Here is a 20808-nt window from a genome sequence, read left to right as displayed (position 1 = left end):
AATCCGTCAAAATTCGAAATTCGAAAATTTGCACGAATCCAATACTTTCTTCTATATATTAGATATAGAAGAAAGTAATAAAAACTGAAGTGTTTGCTTGTTGGAACGCGCTAATCTCAGGAACTACTGGTTCGAATTGAAAAATTCTTTTTGTGTTGAATTGTACATTCATTGAGGAAAAGGATATAAGGCTGTATAACATCACGCTATGACTAACAGGAGTGGAGCAGCATTAAAAAATTTTATGAAAAGGGGGAAATTTATATTCTTTATCTTCTTCACTAATAATAAAGCTGAAAGTCTCTCTGTCCGGAGGATGTCTGGATGTCTGTAGGATGTGTGTAGGATATCTGTAGGATGTCTTTGACGCGCATAGCGCCTAGACCGTTCGGCCGATTTTCATGAAATTTGGCACAAAGTTAGTTTGTAGCATGGGGGTGTGCACCTCGAAGCGATTTTTCGAAAATTCGATGTGGTTCTTTTTCTATTCCAATTTTAAGAAAAAAATATCATAAGATAGACGAGTCAATTACAAAATTATCATAACGTGGAACCGTAACATGGGCAGAAGCCAATTGGCGAGATACGAAATTATCATAACGTGGAATCGTAAGATGGGTACAAGCCAACGGGCGAGAAAATTCACCATACATTATTTGTAAATATACAGGCGAACCAAAAGATCTTTTGATTTTTCTATTACGGGCAAAGGTATCACTAGTTACTAATAATAAAGCTGAAAGTCTCTCTGTCCGGAGGATGTCTGGATGACTGTAGGATGTCTGTGACGCGCATAGCGCCTAAACCGTTCGGCCGATTTTCATGAAATTTGGCACAAAGTTAGTTTGTAGCATGGAGGTGTGCACCTCGAAGCGATTTTTCGAAAATTCGATTTTGTTCCTTTTCCATTCTGATTTTAAGAACATTTTACCTAGCAAATTACCATAACGTGGACGAGAAAATTACCCAATTATCATAACATGGAACCACAACATGGGCGAGCAAATGAATATAGCAAATTGGTAAGAAATTCATCATCCATTATTTGTAAATATACAGGCGAACCAAAAAACCTTTTAATTTTTCTACTACGGACAAAGCCGTGAGGGTACCACCAGTATAATATAAAATGCTTGGAATGCAGCATATGCATAGCTACGGTGGCTCGACCTGAAAATGCGGACTTCACGATCCAGTGGGCGTAGGTTCGAGTCAGCCGTGAGGCAAATCTTGAGGGTGCTATTCAAAGAAACTCCTTCACGATGCTAAAAATGATTTGTAATATATATATATATATATATATATATATATATATATATATATATATATATATATATATATATATATATATATATATATATATATATATATATATATATATATATATATATATATATATATATATATATGTGTGTGTGTGTGTGTGTGTGTGTGGGTGGGTGTGAGTTTATCCCAATTAAAACGAAAATAGTAGACAAAAAAAAACATATTTCATTAAAACAAACAGTACATAAAATGACATAGACACAAAAACAAACGTAAAACTTCGATGTCCGTCTTGTTTACATTGCGCTCCGCTTGCCGCGGTTTAGCGGTACAGTAACTTTGTTTTATAGAGCTCAATAGAGCTCCTCTCCACACATATATATCATTGTCTTACTTCTCTTGTCAATAGGGAAGTATTCGATTTTCTAATTTTATTTTTATATGATAGAGTAACATACATGGACATCATCTGCAAAAAAAATTTTACGATACGACTAATACTTTTTTTTTAAATAATTTTTTTAAGTTCACGCGCGAGTGACGTCATTTTCTTGTAAGTCCTTTGACTGACGTCACTGCCGCGCTGCGAGGCGGCGGGGTTGGCTAGGACAAAGAAGTGCTTGGCGATCTTTGGGGGAAGGCGCGGGAAAACAAGAGCCTTCTAACAGTAGCGCGCATAAAAGGCTAGTGAAAATCCTTTGCTGTCTGTAGGGTTTAATGCATTCTGCGATTGTTTTTAATTTGATTTTCTTTGTCATGGCTGAGTTTGTCTCAAAAAAGATTTCTCGTAATTTAGGTTTAATTAATTTTGTGTCTAATATTCTTCCTGCTGATGTTCTGTTTATTTTATATTTTTCTTTGATATATTCAGTTCTCAATTATGGTGTTCTTGCTTGGGGCCAAACAACTAAAAATAATCTAAATAGAATAAATATTTTATTAAAAAGATTTCACAGAATAATTAATAGAGATAATATTGTGGGTAACAGTAATAGGAGCTTTTTAAAGACCGTGGAACAAATTTATAAATATAATGTTGGTATTTTTATGTATGATTTAGTAACAAATGGTTTGAATTCAGAAATAGTGACAATCCGTGAATTGGTTCATAACTACCCCACTAGAAACCGTGAAAATATTATACCTATAAACGCAAAAACAAATCTATTGTTTAATGGCATTAACTCCTACGGACCAAGATTGTGGAACACCTTACCCAATTGTTTAAAAACCATTAATAATCGAAATTTGTTTAAGAATAGGCTAAAAAATTTTATACTCAACTCTACTGCAGCCAATTTAGGATAAAGTAGCATATTCGTAATAGTAATCCTCGGTTCTGTTATAAAATTAGACGTACTTTAATTACATTACTTGTGTTGTGTTTATGTGTTCTTTGTATGATTATGCATTTATTTTTTTTTAATTTTATATTATGTTTTAAACTGGCTCTAAATTAAGCTCTTCTCTGAGTGGTGGGAGCTAGTCAGGCTATTGTATAGCCTTTACTTCCATCTACTCAATCAGGGATTCTCAATTCGACAGAGAGAAATATATTTCTGTTGGTAATTTCTTTTTATTTTATATGTGAAATGCATATTTGTAAAATATATGTATGTGTATGTATGTATATGTGTATATATATGTGTGTATATGTGTGTGTATATATATATATATATTTCCTTGATAGAAATAAAATGAATTGAATTGAATTGAATTGAATGGCTAGTAGAATCAATTACAAGTATTGCTTCGTTCCTGGATGCGTATCTACATCTAAAAAAACTCCTCACAAGCGATTTGTTATTGTTCCGTCCCAGCAGGATCTTCGAAAGAAGTGTTTTCAAGTGTGTTTATTAATTAAAATTTGAAAATGAAAATTTGCACTGCATTTTAATTAAAAACTATGTCAAGTGAGAAATACAGTTTGAAATATATGCTCACAACTGTTCGTAAATAAATGTTTAATAAGCATTTGAGATATTTTTTAAAAAATGCAAGTAAACAAAGGAATTTAAACCCTGCACAATAAACTTAAATAGAAAGTAATAGATGCATTACTATTTCCATTTTAATAACAGTGCAAAAACTATTAATACTTTCTTTTTAACATTCAAACTATCTTCAAATTTTAACTATTACAAATTGATAATTTAAAAATACATTTTCAGTTTATCACCAGAAGCGTTTCTATATATACAAGACCTTTCTCACATGCAAAAAGGTACTTATTTTATGAAATGAACACCATTTTCAAATTTATTATTTTTATCAAAAGAGCAAAAAAATATATTTTTCCTTTTTTTGCTAAGTTGCACAAAAACTCAAGGATAATTAACATGTATTAATGGATTTAAAACAATTTTCCACAAAAAAAAGCAGATCAACTTTTATTGAAAACAAAGCGAAAAAATTTCATGCAAAAACTACTCTAAAACTTAGTACTGGAATCACTTGCAGTAGGGTTGTTACAAAATGCGCGCCTCATTAAAAGCCGCCAAGTAAGAACTGGAATAGCGCTCTTACATTGTAATTTATATATTCAGATAAAAAAACCATCGACACACAAATGGAAATGATCAATCTTGATAAGGGAAACTAATGCGAATAATATGAACTGCAAATATAGTCGGATATGTACGTACAATTTTAAAGACTAACAATGGTGAAACTTTGTTGTTTCACTCCCCGTACTTCTAGGACATTAAATCTCTCGTCCTTTCGAAAAAAGTCAAACACCATGAATGACTTTACTTGAGGAAGGTTATTGGATTGACCTTTCGTGAATCCTAGCTCCATGATGGAAAAAATGCTGGTTAAAGGCTTTAAAAAGGCTGAAAACGACAGTGCTATTCACCTCCTGGTAGGCGCAACACGGCATGGAAATGGAGCTCTGATCGGAACAGGGAAATGACGTCAGTTGCTGACGTTTTAGGCCACACCTCTTTTTTGCGCATCGCTCTTTAAAAAATTCATAAAAAATCAATCGTTGGTTTTAAAAATCCGGCCATGGTGAATTTTTGTGTTTTGTAAGTCTGTCAACAATGTGCAATAGTTAAAATTGGAATATTTGATAGGTTGATACTTCCCTATTGTCTAATAATATAAAAACTGAAGAGTTTGTTTGCTTGAACGCGCTAATTTCAGGAACTACCGGTTCGAACTGAAAGATACTTTTTGTGTTGAATAGTTCACTTATTGTTACAGTTTGATGACATTCTGCACCCATCGTTTCATATTTTTGGAACAAGTTTTCTCTAAAAAGTGGGCATTTTCCGTTTTAGGACTGACTAGTGGTACCCGCACGGCTTTGCCCGTAATAGAAAATTAAAAGGTCTTTTGGTTCGCCTGTACATTTACAAATAAAGCATGGTGAATTTTCTCGCCAATTGGCTTGTGCTTATGTTACGGTTCCACGTTATGATAATTTCGTAATTTACTCGTCTATCTTATGATATTTTTGTTCTTAAAATTGGAATAGAAAAGGAACTGCATCGAATTTTCGAAAAATCGCTTCGAGGTGCTTACCCCCCTGCCACAAACTAACTTTGTGCCAAATTTCATGAAAATCGGCTGAATGGTCTAGGCGCTATCGCGTCACAGAGATCCTGACAGACAGACAGAGATCCAGACAGACAGAGATCCGGACAGAGAGAGATCTTGACAGACAAAGATCCGGACAGAGAGATTTTCAGCTTTATTATTAGTAAAGAAGGCTATAAGTTATTTTTTTAATCAGATTGACCGAAATATTTGTAAATGCAAATCAAACACAGGTTTTTGAATGCGTTTTTTCTTTTCTTTTTTTTTCTTCTAAGTTCAGGTACATAATTTGATTTTGTCGGACTTTATTATTGGGTTTTGTTTTCCTTATTTCTTCAACGTTTGTTTTGTTCTTATCGTTGAAGATAGTTACTTATCTAAGTAAATAATATGATTTGTCGTATTATTCAATTGTGATTGTTCTTTATAACGTTTTTGTTACGCATTGTTCTTTTGGCGAAACACTTTAAATTGCAAGGGAAAAAAACAATTCATTTGATAAAGGGCAGGGTTATATGGTACCATGGTTGCTTGATGCGTTAAGCGATGAACTATAGTTGAAGGATTATTTCGGGTTTTAAAGCTACTGTTAACATTTTGGTGTTTTGGGGGATATTTTTAAATTTTAAAGAGACTTTAATAGTTCCTTTGAAAAGGTGCATACGCATTTTAGTTGAAGGAAAATGATCATTTCACATCAGAAGGGGGGGGGGGGCGTGGATTTTTTTTTTTTTTTTGTTAAACGGATTTCCTTTAACTTCTTATCACAGGCATCGGCGTGCGGGTTCAGCTAGTTAAATATAAAGAAATCTTCAGAAATGAATTTTTAAAACGTTTTTTGTGACTTCTGAAAGTTCTACGAAAGGGGAGCTCTATCTTTCATTGGCCGAAGTCTTCAATTACTGTGAATCAAAGTTACCATCAATGACTGTAAAGAGTACGGAACTGCAGTTAAAATGCGGAAAATGTATAAAAAGCAAATTATACCTCATGACTTCCGGCTTTTGCGTGACGTCCAGTCCTTGAATTAAAGATTTCGTCCTGATGTCATCCAAGATGTCTGTGTTAACGAACGAAGGGCAGAGTGCGGCAAACAGCACTCCATCTTTTTCGAAGTGGTGAGGCAACTGCAAAGAATTAGGAAAATACTTTGTAAGTAATCGTTTCGATCTCAACAACTTCATTAAAGTCACTATTCTAACCAGATAGATCTTCTAAAATACTGCCCAACTACGGATTATATGGAACTTTCAAACGTCCAGATAAGACGAATCATGGCCCCACTGAATGCGCTGGCGCTTACCAGGCCTTGACAATTTTTGACTTTCTTGTGTTAAACCGGGGCAACTATTTCTGCACTTGAACATGGCCACACTAGATGGAAAAACTTCAAAACTTCATATTTGCCCATTCTGACGGCAAGGAGGCGCCACAAGCCACGGTTGCATCCACCAATCAACGACAAGTTTCAAAGCTTGTTTATTTTAATTAATAAATGGAACATGTAACAAACATCAATATTTCGCAAGATGCTCAGAAATATACCGTAAAAACCAATTCGAATCGAATTAGTAAAGTTATTTAGCTGATTATTTAATGCGTAAATGGTGGATCTAAAGTTGGTTAGGCAATTTCTTTTAATTTAATTTTACATGTTCATTTATAGCTTGTGTATCATTTGCTGGATTATTTTACGCTTAATGGAGAAACATAATTATTCAGAGGATTATTTTTTATTTTAATGGACTTTTAGATCTTGTTTCTAGGGCTTATCGCTTCGCTTACAAGTCTTTGAAAAAGACAAAATAGTTTATGGTATCGCCAAATAAATACTTCATATGTAACTTGAAATAGTCCCCGACAATAAATAAGATTGAAACTAATCGCCAGATTAAAAAATGCTCCGCTACGTACCTATCACGGAAAATTATAGGTAAGGTGGGAGCCTGGGGGTGGGGATAGAACCTGAGCTAAAGTGAACGCTCTCCGGTCTGTGCGCCTTCCGATGTGTGTGTGTACACCCAAACCTGTTTTTGTGCGGACTTTTTTTTGTGTAGTTTATAAAAATTGTTTATAAAACGAGCGAAAATTATTTATCAAACGAGTGCTTGGTAGTATCATCAAGGGTCGACAGGGGCATCCGATGGGAAGTCACTGTGACTTTCCAAAAATTTCTTAATTCGGGAAATTTTTCGGGAGTCGGCAAAATTATCATCGCTTGGTTTATTTTGATTTCGTTTAAATATAATATTTTGGGTATTTTCTACGTGAGACTTTTTTTATGCAATCCCTATCCACCGCATAAAAAAATATTTTTTAACTCAGTCGCGAAAACTTTTTAAAGCTACTGGTGAAGTTTCAAGCATTTTTTTACACGATTTTTTTATGCGGTCCCTATTCACCGCATAAAAAGAGGATTGGGTGTATATATATACATTTTTTTAATGCTCAAAGCGTGTGAAGCAACAGGGTCGTTTCCGAAGTTTTAAGGGGTTTTTTTTTTTTGAAAGAACATTTTTAAAATCATAGGATCTGATCATTTTTTAAAGTAACTTGACTAAGTTTAATATTTAAAAAAAAATGCATTAATCGGTGCGCTTTCATTGTTTACGCTTCTGCCGATGACATCACAAATGATGAATCAATTAGTTTCTTTACTCACAAGTGTTGGCAACTATATGATTGATAGTAAGCGTAGAGTGCAATATGTAATTCGCTTCTTGATCATCATAACGTAGAAACGCGGTAGACAGATGCGCCAAAGTACATCATTTGTGACGTCATAAAGACCACGCCTTATTTTCAAAATCGGACATTTAAAAAAATTAATTAAAAACTAAGCTGCGGGAAAATGAAAGTTTTTTCTAGCTCCATGTTATTTTTATTTATTTTTTGATTATGCTATGAATTTCCTTTTGTAAGAAAAAAATCTGCACTTTTTCGAAATAGCTCTTGTGCACTAAGCGTTTGTGCATCTCTATGCGTATTGTGTACTAATATACTACTAAAATCTACACTAAAGTTATTATAACATAAGATGTGCTAAAAATGGAAGGGGAAATAGATAAATGACATTATTGTGGTGTCCGTACAATATTGGTGCGAGAACCACGGACCCGTCGTAGAACCATGTATTAGTCACACTCTGATTTTAAACGTTTTTAAAATTATATTAATGGTTCATTTTCTTAAATTGCCATTATATTTTTAACTTTTCTATTGTTCTTCTTCATTTGAAAAAGAATATTCCTAACCAGGCCTGTCAAGTGGGGATATCACGGTAGGGAGGAGGCAATTATGACACCTCTAAATTTTACAAACATACTAAAATTATTCATTTTGCTCGTATTTTGTTGTTTTTTCCCCTACACAAAACCTTTGCCCCCCCCCCCCCCCGCGAATTTTTAAATGTCGGGCCTGTTCGTACGTTTTTAATTAGATTCTGTTCGTTGTAAAATATACACTACATTACGAGCGAAAAGAATGGCAATTGTTAAAGTAAATTCCTATACCCCCCCCCCCTCTAATCCCCATCAGGGTCAAAAGGGGCAATGAATGACCCTCTCAAGTTTTGAAAAATGAATGTATTTACAGATTGCGGAGCGTGTTTATTTTATTTTATTTTTTTTCGATGTAATTTATTGAGCAGAAAAAATTCGCATGTAAATGAGCATGTAAAATTAGAAATGAGGGCTGCCTGCCATATATCATCAATCTTAGAACTGTTGTATCCAAAAAGGAAACCCCAGAGGATTTTCAATAAAAAAATTTGAAAATTATTTGCAAAGCTCTCAAAAAAATTGAAAAAATATATTAAGAATTACGCATTAATATTTAAAAAAAATCATATGTTTTCTGTGTTTAGTTAAAATTTTTTATTACACGTAATTTTTGATATGATATTAAAATAACAATAAGAAATGCTCTTCACCTTTGTAATACAATGTTTATTCAGCACTTTTTCTCTTCATTCCTTCTTTTGAAATTAAAATTTTCGTCAAATGACGTACGCCCGATAATAAGTCGAGAAATCACGTATTCACAGATGCCAAAGCGCCAACGCTCACAATCACGCCAAGTGGAAACAAAAACAGGGGTAGCCAGTGGCGCCCTCTTTGTTGCCATGAGTTTCAGCGATTGCCACGGCCGTTAAGTATTCAGTGGGCCATGGACGAATCTATTTGAATGAGGGGGAAAAGTAAAAATTTGATGCGCGTATTCCGCTCATTTGAATGAGACTCTGCTTCTGCAAAAGCTGGCATCGCTAAAAATAATAGATTCGTCCATTTCCGGCTGTAAAACGGATGTTTGTCTTTCCATACAATCCGTGGTCACACAGTATGTTATTATTATTGTATTATTATTGTATCTTTAATTATTATTGTATTGCGTGATTATTATTGTATTTTATGATTATGTTATTATTATTGCTGTTAGTGTTGATGTCTTTATTTTTATAATTATCATCCTTATTTATTATTATTATAATTATTATTATTATTTATTGATGTTTTTGTTGTTATTTTTATTTTTATTGTCATTCGTAATTGAAAAATATTGCTTCCTTGAAACCCAAAAACACGTGTCCGCAGTAGTCTGCCATTTTGTTTAATAAAACGTTGGTTACGCCCGTTTTATTTGTTAATCTCCCTTTAACAGATATACCTCGTTATATTTTAAACCTCTTTACTATTGCTATGATTATTATTACTGTTAGTTGTTGTTGTCGTTATTTTTATTATTTTTTATCAATAATTATGTTATTATTATTGTTGCTAGTGTTGATGTCTTTATTTTTATTATTATTATCCCAATTGATAATTATTATTATTATCAACTATCAAATAGACCTCTTGACCCTCAAACTATGAAGGACTGCGTGCCAGGCGCATTGCATTCAGAAGACAACACAATAGATGGTGGTGCCATCTATGGACAGTTCGAGAATTTAAAACCAGGCCAGAAGCCGAATATCTTTCTGGTCTGGCACCCCCAGAGATATCGTTTCACTTGGAGGACATTGTGACTACGAGCATATTTAACGTCGCCCAGTCACCATTAATGACGACGGTGGATCTTCGATCAGTGAGGATCGACCCTGAGACCCTCCGGCCCCAAGTCCAATGCCTTACCGATCAGGCCACCACGGCCTAATTATTATTATCATTTAGATTTTTTTTTCTGCAATGTTTTATTATTGTTATTTTCGCTTTGTTTTTACTGTTTTTGTTATTGTTGCCATTATTATAAGAGAAGTATTGTTACACCTGCTAATACAAGTTCCCAGACACAGCAAATAATATCATTTTGACACATTCAAATTGAATTTTGAAGTTTATTCTATTCTATTCTATTCAAGAGTCACAACTGACTTCAACTGTATTTATGTCGAGGACTGCATACTATGTGCCTTGCCTCTATTATTTTATATACCGATAGATGGCAGCACCATCACCGGATCGTACAGTTAGTGATAATTTTGAACTAGCCCAAGAGCTAATAGCTACCTAGTACTAGCACCCCCAGAGGTATCGTTTCACTTGGAGGACATTGAGACCACGAGCATATTTAACGTCGCCCAGTCCCCATTAATGACGACGGTGGGTCTTCGACCAGCAAGGATCGAACCCGAGGCCCTCCGGTCCCGAGTCCAATGCCTTACCGATCAGGCTACCACGGCCCAATTTTGAAGTTTATATCATAAATATCTCTTGGGGTAATGACTGGTCAAAGACTCCAGCTCCGGCAACTGCCTGCGCGCAGTATGAAGCAGGCGGATTCGACTCGCAGACTAGAGCGTCGTGGCAACCACAAATCAGCAAAAAGCAATTAAAAACACATTTTAACTATTTTCATCAATTTTAAAGTTTACACATCATTAAATTATAATTTCCTTAACAGCATCGTGATTTTTTTTTTTTTATTTAAGTCAGTTAACTGTATCTTTTCTTTTCTTGAAACCTTTTCTTTATTTTCAGTTCGGGCCGTGGTAGCCCGATCGGTAGAGTGTCGGATTCGGGGCCGGAGGGCCCTGGGTTCGAACCTCGATGGTCGAAGACCCACCGTCGTCATTAAAGGGGACTGGGCGACGTTAAATATGCTCGTGGTCTGTGGTCTCAATGTCCTCCAAGTGAAACGATACCTCTGGGGGTGCTAGCACTAGGTAGCTATTAGCTCCTGGACTAGTTCTAAATTCTCATTAACTGTTCGATCCGGTGATGGTGCTGCCATCTATCGGTATATAAAATAATGGAGGCAAGGCACTTAGTATGCAGTCCTCGACATAAATACAGTTGTAGTCAGTTGTGACTCTGAATAGGAATAGGAATTTTCAGTTTGATTAGTTCAATTCTTATAAAGTGAAGTCAAAGTGAGAAACTTGACCTCAACCTCATTACTTTTGATGAGCTTATCAATATAACTGATCATTATTTATGTGCTAGAAAATCGCCGTTCAAGGTATGACGGGTGAAGATTGCTTCTACATTTAAACGAAGCCATTGCCTGTTTGATGATATTTTGATAGTTGAAATTTTAACCCTTACTCCAGTGGATTAACCCTAAGATCCAGTAGATAGCGGTCATTGTTGACCTCTTTTTACTACCCGACTGCGCGTGCGCGACGCAAAGGAGGGTAATGTGTTTATAAGTCTATGTATGTGTGTTTGTTCCTATGTGGCGTTGTAGAGGCTAAACGCCTTGGCCAATTTTGGTAATTCTTACGTCAATCGATTTGTCTTAACCTTGGGAGTGTCACTAAACACATGACAGTAATCCAAATTTACCATATCAACAACCAGTTGCCATTTTGTCAGTTCGGTATCGTGTAGTCCTCATCAAAATAAACCCGTGCAATAAGCACCAAAAGAAAGAAAGTCTACTAATTCGGATTTTCATCTCTAACATGTTGCATTTGTTTTTGTCGTGATTCAGAGGACTGAATTTCGCGACGTGTACTCTTTTGGCGGGCTTTTTTAGTTTTGGGAAAAAGATTTGACTGACGACGTTTCCTAGCTCGCGTCATCATGAGTTGGTTGTTTATACAGCTGTGCTGTGGTTTTCCTGAAGGTCAAGCACATGTAGCTTTAAGCCGAGTTAGGTCCTTAGAGGGACTAATTATCAGTAGATTAGACCACCGCAAGTTACTTAATAAACCTCACGATACAAACTCTCTCAATGAAATGTCAAGATTGCGAAATGTACCGTCTTATAATCATAATACCTAAGTTAATGAAAATTAACTAAAAAGTGTAAAATAAAAAATTATTAAATAAAAAAAAAAACGATTGCGTAAAAACCAAAAAAAACTAAAAAACATAAATGTATAAGCCCAATAGTTTAGAATATTATTAAGCACTACTGGATAACTACACCACTGAAATAGTTTTATAATCGCACACAGATAAGACAAATCGTAAATTCAAAAGCGAAATAGAAGGATCAACAGTCGGGGCCCATTCAAATTTTACAGGATTCCTTGATTCAGAAAGAAATGGGCCCCGACTATTGATCCTTGTATTCTCTGCTTTTGAATTTATGATTTTTCTTACCTGTGTATACGATTATAAAACTATTTCAATGGTGTAGTTATTCAGTAGTACTTAATAACATTCCAAACTACTGGTCTTATACATTTTTCTTTTTAGTTTTTTTGCTTTTTACGCAGTCGGGTTTTTTGTGCTTTATTTAATAATTTTTTATTCTTTTCTTCATTCTCCTAAAATGCATTCTTACTAGTAAAACAATTAATATACCGAATCCAGTTCTACCTCGTCCAAATAAAGCTTTTCCCTGCAGATAAAACAATACCAAAAAAAAAGTATCAAATTATCATGCCGTGGAGCGATTTTCATTGTTGATGACGTCAGGAGCGTTGCTCGATCATTCGCTATTATACACACATATATATAAGGATGCTCTTTCAATAAATAATTGCATGCTTGTTTTTTTATGTTCTGTACGTTATCAGTCTATCTTTAAATGATTTTCCCTATTTGATTTCTATAAAAAAATGATACGTTAAACCAGGAAGGAGATAGCCAATACTCTGGCAATTGACCAAGTTAAGACGATTCCATCTGAATGAATCTAGCAGGGAGAAGGAAAAATAGTGATGGGATTTTGATTCACACGTTTTATAATGTCACTAGTGCCTAATTAATTTATTGCATTTCCTAAGTTGAAAAAGAGTGGAAACAAACTAGTTTCTATGCACTGTTAAAAATTCAGGAAGATTTTCTGGTAATTGTTACTGTAAAATGGCGGGCTAACGCATCGCTGATTTTTACGGTAATTTTTACCGGAGAAATAAGTGATCCCAGCGCCAATTGGTTGCTGCAGCCTACCAAGGAAACCGTAAAATTGTACAGTAACATTTGATTTTTACGGTATTAGTTACTGGCAACATGGATGCCAGTAACAATTACCGTAAATTTTCCGAAAGATTTTTAACAGTGTGGAAACAGCAAAAGGAAAATACAATGTTTTCATTTCGTCAGGAAAAGTAGAATCAAAATGGTAAGTGCAAAATTATGTTGTTAAAAATGTATCAATTAATTTGTGTAGTAAGAATATCGATCGAATATAGTTTAGATTTAAGAATTGATTCGGTGAACGAACTGTCATTTGCTCAAAACTGCGTCTAAATAAGCAAAAGCGCACATCTGTGACGAACAAACTACCACCCCTACAAACTAATAGATGCGACCATTTCCGCCTATAAACCGGATATTAACCTTTCCGTGTAATCAATGGTCAGACAGTAATGCACCTTCGTCAAAACTCCTGCTATTTTGGAGACTACAGCTTGTACCTTAGAATCACAAAGCTTGAACTCACCCCATAACTTCTTGTTAATCCAACGACGGCATGTTTTGAAGCCACATAAATAGGAAGAGCAGGATATGGTATCAAACCTGAAAGAAAAAAAAAACGTTTTTTTACGATACGAAAAAAGAAAGGGTGATACTAAATAACTACTGAAATCACAGGTTTTGGTGCAATGATAAATCTTTTAACAGTTAATTGCTAAATCAAAAACACTCAGTGTGCCAATGGTTTCAATTCAGTCTAACGTATCCTGAAAAAGCATTTTCTGCAAGTAAACTAATGCTATATATATAACTAGTGGTACCCGCACGACTTTGTCCGTAGTTGAAAATTAAAAGGTCATTCGGTTCGCCTGTATATTTACAAATAATGGATGACGAATTTCTCGGCAATTGGCTATGTTCATTCCCTCTCCCATTCCACGTCATGATAATTTCGTAATTTACTCTTCCATCTTATGATAATTCTGTTCCGGAAAATGTTCTTAAAATTGAAATAGAAAAAGCACAAAATCGAATTTTCGAAAAACCGCTTCGAGGAGCACACCCCCACGCTACATACTAACTTTGTGCCAAATTTCATAAAAATCGGCCGTACGGTCTAGGCGCTATGCGCGTCACAGAGATCCAGACATCGTATGGACATCCTCCAGACAGAGAGACTTTGAGCTTTAGTATTAATTGTGGTGCCCGCACGGCTTTGCGGCACCACTAGTTAGCTAGCACCACTAGTGAAAATTAAAAGGTCATTCGGGTCACCTGACGAATTTCTCGCCAATTGGCTATGTTCATTCACTCTCTCATTCCACGTCATGATAATTTCGTAACTTACTCTTCCATCTTATGATAATTCTGCTCCGGAAAATGTGCTTAAAATTGAAATAGAAAAAGAATAAAATCGAATTTTCAAAAAATCGCTTCGAGTTGCACACCCCCATGCTACAAACTAACTTTGTGTCAAATTTCATGAAAATCGGCCGAACGGTCTAGGCGCTGTGCGCGTCACAGAGATCCAGACATCCTACAGACATCCAGACATTCTCCAGACATCCAGACAGAGAGACTTTCAGCTTTGTTAATAGTAAAGATAAAGATCAAGACAAGACAAAAACAGCAAAAGTATTATTATTATTATTATTTTCATTATTTTCCTTCCTCAATTTTTATCAAACAAACGTTCATTGCTTTCACGTTTTACTGCGTTAATTACAAATTCCATGTATTGAGTATGACACTAATCAAGTACCTCTTCAAATCTAGTAAGAATTTCATGAAAGTGTCCGAATTAAAAATAGAACGATTTCTAAAAGTGAAATTAAATTTACTTCGGAACAATCCTTTTGCTTGGTAAATATTTCTCCATGTTTATTATTCTTATCTACAAATCAAGGAGTCACTATTTCTCAACTGTGATCAAAACTCACCAACGATTGAAGCTGTGTTGATGACGATTCCACCCTTTCCACCATTGCTTTTGCCCATATATTGAAGCGCAATGTTTATACCATTCACAACACCAATCTATAAGAAAAGCACACACACTTAAATATGTTTTTCAATACAAAAATCTGTAGTGCATTGATGTTCAGAATTCGTCAAAATATCAACTGAAATATCTATCTCAAACAAGAAATCAAATCTGAGTTTTATCTAGTTTTTCGTACTATGTTACCAACAAGAAGTTAAAATGACTGAAAACTACGGAGTACGGAATCTCGTAGATATGCATCAGTTCATTTTCTTTTCTGTAATTTCTTTTTTTTTTTTTTTTTTTGAGCAATCACGATTGTTTATTGTTCTCCTTTGACTGTTTTTGGCGTTACGCTGATTTTATTTTCCCGCCAGCACCCTCTGCAGCATCACCGTCGACCGGCCGCCTCACGATGCTGCTCCTATAGCGAAAGCGTCTCCAGGCTGCGTCAATATCCTACACACAAGCGTATACACACACGCACCTACACACACACCTACACACACACACATACACTCATGCATGCACACAGACACAAACACACATGCCTACATACACACACGAACGCCTACACGCACAGCACTGCATACACAACACTCACACACATGCATACATACACTCACACACATACGCACCCACACACATGCGCCTACACAAACACACACGCGCCCACATGCACACACGCTCGTGATTGCGAAAAAACATAATTTGAATTCAGGATGCCAAAAATTCAAATTAATATAATTTTTATTTTTATTTTTATTTATTTATTTATTTATTTATGTTTTTTTTTCTTTTTTTTTTTTTTTTTTTTTTGTGTGTGAATATTTCTTTAACATTGCTCTTTTACACTAATAGATTATTGCAAAAACTGAACAAAATTAAAGAAAAAACATCAGACTTATAGATTAAATAAATAAATCAATCATCAAGGGAGAATAGCAAGAAACAGGTCCGAACCAAGTTACAACGATTACAAGAATTCTTACTATTCCAAGCAAGCTTTATTTTAATTCGTTTACAGAGGTCATGTTATCACTTTCAGCTCAATCTGGAAATACTTCGTGGGAAGTTGTTTATGGGATAAATTTAATTCTCAAACAATGAATTGTTCATTACTTACCACGTTCACATCCAAAACTTTCCGTGGGTCTTGTTCACAAATAATGCCCGCATTATTTACCAATAGATCCACATGATTAAAATATCGAAGAGTTACTTCAAAGAGATCTGCAAACCAAACAAAATCAAGAAATTTTGGCCGAAAGTTTACTCCATGAAAATTTATAATATCCACTATAATATTAAAATCTGTTCGCGTTCGTCTGTCTGTCTGTATGAAGATCGATCTTCTCGAGAACCGCTGCGAATCAAGAGTCGAACGAGATACCAATCAATTCGAAATTTTCCAAAGAAAAAACATAAGACAAATCTCGTAATTGTGCGACTTTAATTAGCGGAGATATTAATTAAAACGTTAATTAACATAACGTTATTCGGGAATTTTTATTTCTTTCCTGTTGCCATTTTTTATATGGGTGAGCAAATAAAATTCTAAAAATTGTTTTAAAAGAGATTTTTTTGGCTGCTGTCCAAATCTTAAAATAATGTTTCCATCTAGAATTTCATTTTAAATTAGTTTAAAATTGGTTGCTCTGTTCGGATCATAGACTAATAATAAGAGTAGACCGAGCTTTCCCAGACTTGCTGATGAAAAAATCGGTTCATGGATACATCATGTGACTGGTGGAAGGCTTGGCGAAAACTTTGGCAGCATGGTTGCTAGATGGCAACATTATCTATAGTTTGGCACTCGACATGTATTTTAAGACGTAATGTGTTTTTATTATAATTTTTTTTTTCCAGGTGCAGAGATTAAATTGTTTTTCTTTTAGTTATGCATTATTTTGACATTAGTAGTTAGTTTTTGTTCACAGTTTTATGTAACTTTTATTTTATTCGTAACTGCTGCGTCAGCTTTGGCGTGAACGTAATGGCGTAAACGTTTTGCATTAACGCAAAAATGTACTAATCGGTATCTTAAATTGAAATTGTAGGTAAAAATCTTACCGTTTGCCGATTCTATTTGGGCGTTTGAATCTTTAATTGCTTAGAGAGTTATTGAAATTGACTAAAGAAAATGGACAGTACTATCTAAACGAAAAACTCACTACATTAACAAAATATTTACAACTTAGAATAACAAATTTACAAATCGGACTCCATAAAAGATCATTCTTCCGTGTTCCATCAATTCTATTTATTTTATTTCTCACGAGCGTTGATCGTCTGCTATGATCAACGCCCGTTGTTGCTAGGATATCCACCAGTCACATGGTTTGATTTATGAGCAGCAAAAGGGTTGCCATAGCTCGGTCTATTCTTATTATTAGTCTATGATTCGGATATAGCCTTTATTTTATCGTCTGTCCTTTTTTATTTTTTACATTCAACGTTCTTAATTCTCTTCAGAATATGAAAAATGTTTCTTTAGTAATGTTTATTGATTGTAGTGTAAGTTTATCATTCACCGGCCTCATATTTTGGTACATTTAGGATGTGCGACTAATTATGTTTATTTTGTTGGACATTTTACCGTCACATGGGTGAGTTTTCAAATTGTAATAACTCTCTTTTTCCTTCCAGTTTCTACTTTTGAAATAGAATTTGTATCGTTAAAAGAACACGTTATTGTTTTGATTTCTTTAAGTGAAACAGAGTTGAACAAAAAAGATTGTTTTTAAGGATTTTAACTAAAGCTTAATTGGAATCTGATGACTTGATATTAAATTAATGCTTATTGGTATTTAGTAAGTCTTGGTGCTTTAGTTTCACGTAATCAACCAAAAAGTGTGTGTAATTTTATATAAAAAGCTAATTGTAATTGTACATAAATATTTCAGATATAGTCTATCAGATGTAATTCATTTGAACGTGAGCCCAAATTATAGTTGATAATGCATATATTTTCATCTTTTGTGCTAATTGAAAATATTCATAACTTGTATCATTGATAACTATGATTAACGTTAAAGAGATTTTTGCCAAAAATATGCTCTACTGGTGTTTTGCAAACCTTGCATTACGCGTATTTATTTACTCCTCAGCGATTTAGAAACTGATGTCAGAGTAATACAAAAACATCAATTGGACATCTCTTTCAGTTTTTAAGCAGCCCGTGCAACGCCGGGCACGCAGCTAGTCCACTATAATATTAAAATCTGTTCGCGTTCGTCTGTCTGTCTGTATGTATGAAGATCGATCTTCTTGAGAACCGCTGCGAATCAAGAGTCGAACGAGATACCAATCAATTCGAAATTTTCCAAAGAAAACAATAGGACCAACTTCGTTATTGTGCGACTTTAATTAGCGGAGATGTTAATTAAAACATTAATTAACATTACGTTATCAGGAATTTTTATTTTTTTCCTGTTGCCATTTTGCTTACGGGTGAGCAAATAAAATTCTAATAAATATTTAAAAAGAGATTTTTTTGGCTGCTGTCCAAATCTTAAAACAACGTTTCCATCTAGAATTTCATTTTAAATAAATTCAAAATTGGTTGCTCCTATTTTGACATAACCTTTATTTTATCGTATGTCCCTTTTTTTATTTTTTACAGCCAACGTTCTTAACTCTTTTCAGCATATGAAAGTTGTTTCTTTATTATGTTTCTTATGTTTATTATTTATTGTAGTGTAAGTTTATCATTGACCCTCCTTATATTTGGGTAAATTTAGGATGTGCGACTAATTATGTTTATTTTGTTGAACTTTTTCCCGTCACATGGGTGAGTTTTCGAATTGTAGTAACTCTCTTTTTCGTTCCTGTTTTTGCTTTTGAAATACATTTTGTATCGTTAAAAGAACACGCTAAATTAAGATTGTTTGGATTTCTTTAAGTGAAACAGAATTGAACAAAGGAATGTTTTTAAGGATTTTAACTAAAGCTTAATTGGAATCTGATGACTTGGTTAATGCTTATTGGTGTTTATTAAGTCTTGGTGCTTCAGTTTCACGTAATCAACCAAACAGTGTGTGTCATTTTATGTAAAAAGCTGATTGTAATTGCACATAAATATTTCAGATATAGCTATCAGATAAAATTCAGTTTAACGTGAGCACAGATTAAGTTGGTAATGCACATATTTTCATCCTTTGTGCTAATTGAAAATACTCATAACTTGTATCATTGATAACTATGATTAACGTTAATGAGATTTTTGCCAAAAATATGCTCTACTGGTGTTTTGCAAACCTTGCACTACGCGTGTTTATTTATTCCTTAACTCTTTTAGAAACTGATGTCAGAGTAATACAAAAAAATCAACTGAACATCTCTTTCATTTTTTTAGGTAGCCCGTGCAACGCCGGGCACGCAGCTAGTTTACTACATATGGCAGTTCTGCAGTTGAGTTGTGGTTACCTTTTACATTTTTAATTGTATGTACATATGATTTATAACTAAGTGCCAATTTTAAAATTGTATTCAGCTTTGCATGCAGATTTGCCAAAAATGAATCTTACTATAAAATTTAACAAAATACTGTATCTATTTCCTTATTATTTCATTAATTAATACACTATTAAATTTTAAAAATATTAAACACTAGCGATACATGCACGGCTTTTCCCGTAGTAGAAAATTAAAAGGTCATTTGGTTCGCCTGTATGTTTATAAATAATGGATGATGAATTTCTCCCCAATATGGCTATGTTTATTTCCTCGCCTACGTTACGGTTTCACATTATGAGAACTTGGTAACTTATTCTTCCACGTTATGATAATTTGCTGGAAATTTTTTTTTTTAAATTGTAATAGAAAAAGACCAAAATCGAATTTTTGAAAAATCGCTTCTAGGTGCACACCCTCATGTTACAAACTAATTCTGTGCCAACGTTCGTGAAAATTAGCCGAACAGTTTAGGCGCTATGCGCGTCACAGAATCCGGACAGAGATCCAGACAGAGAGACTTTCAGCTTTATAATTATAATATACTATATTTATAACAGAGAAGATAATGTACAAAATACATATTAAATGCGTTTCTCAACAATATTATGTGCATATTTTATATTATTTATCCTTAAAAAATCTTAACCTTTTTCTTCTGTAATACAACAATACACTGTTAGACGTGCGCTAATTGTATGGTGGGATATGCGGTGTCCGGTCTCCTTCGTAAAAAACAAAAATGCAGAATTTTTGTTCAAACCAGAAATACACTTACATAAGTTCTTATTCGATGGAACTTTGCTGAAGTGTTTAAAATGTTTTAAATTTGCGTGTCGCATAGGGTTTCAGGAAAAGGAAATAATTAAAAAATTAAAAACACATTTTAAAGTAAGACATTAAAAAAAGCATTGGAGATAATCTATTTAAAATTTTCATACGAGATCGTTCAAGTTTTTAAAATATCACTTATTTTATTTATTTATGTATTTATTTTGTTTCCCTTTTTGCAGTAGATTTCTTTGTAACATAATATAATCGTCGAAAAATCTTATTTGAAGCATTTTGTGGTGACCGCTTGAAGGAGAATATATTTGGGGACTTACTAGTGAATTTCACATAACTATCCTTTTGCGCACAATTTGTAGAATCGGTTTTACTGCACCATTTAAATATCTTGATCCTTTTTCCCTTTAAGGGGGTCCGGACACAAAAATCGTCAAATTTTGAGAAAGAAAAATCATTTTA

General features: G+C 34.1%; 1 protein-coding gene across 1 annotated transcript in view; it reads right to left on the bottom strand.

Annotated features, from left to right (window-relative positions):
- LOC129226993 (uncharacterized short-chain type dehydrogenase/reductase y4vI-like) overlaps window positions 1-20808 on the bottom strand; it is a 76907-nt gene that overhangs the window by 2379 nt on the left and 53720 nt on the right. The window contains exons 10-13 of the mRNA XM_054861622.1: window positions 16232-16338; window positions 15062-15158; window positions 13648-13724; window positions 5797-5936 (exon numbers count right to left, since the gene is read on the bottom strand). Of these exons, the coding sequence (XP_054717597.1) occupies window positions 5797-5936; window positions 13648-13724; window positions 15062-15158; window positions 16232-16338 (421 nt within the window). The remainder of the gene's footprint in view (window positions 1-5796; window positions 5937-13647; window positions 13725-15061; window positions 15159-16231; window positions 16339-20808) is intronic.

The sequence above is a fragment of the Uloborus diversus genome, chromosome 7, assembly GCF_026930045.1.
Source record: "Uloborus diversus isolate 005 chromosome 7, Udiv.v.3.1, whole genome shotgun sequence".
Lineage (NCBI taxonomy): Eukaryota > Metazoa > Arthropoda > Arachnida > Araneae > Uloboridae > Uloborus > Uloborus diversus.
The sequence above is the reverse complement of the archived record's forward strand: the minus strand, read 5'-3'. Positions and strand labels throughout refer to the sequence as shown.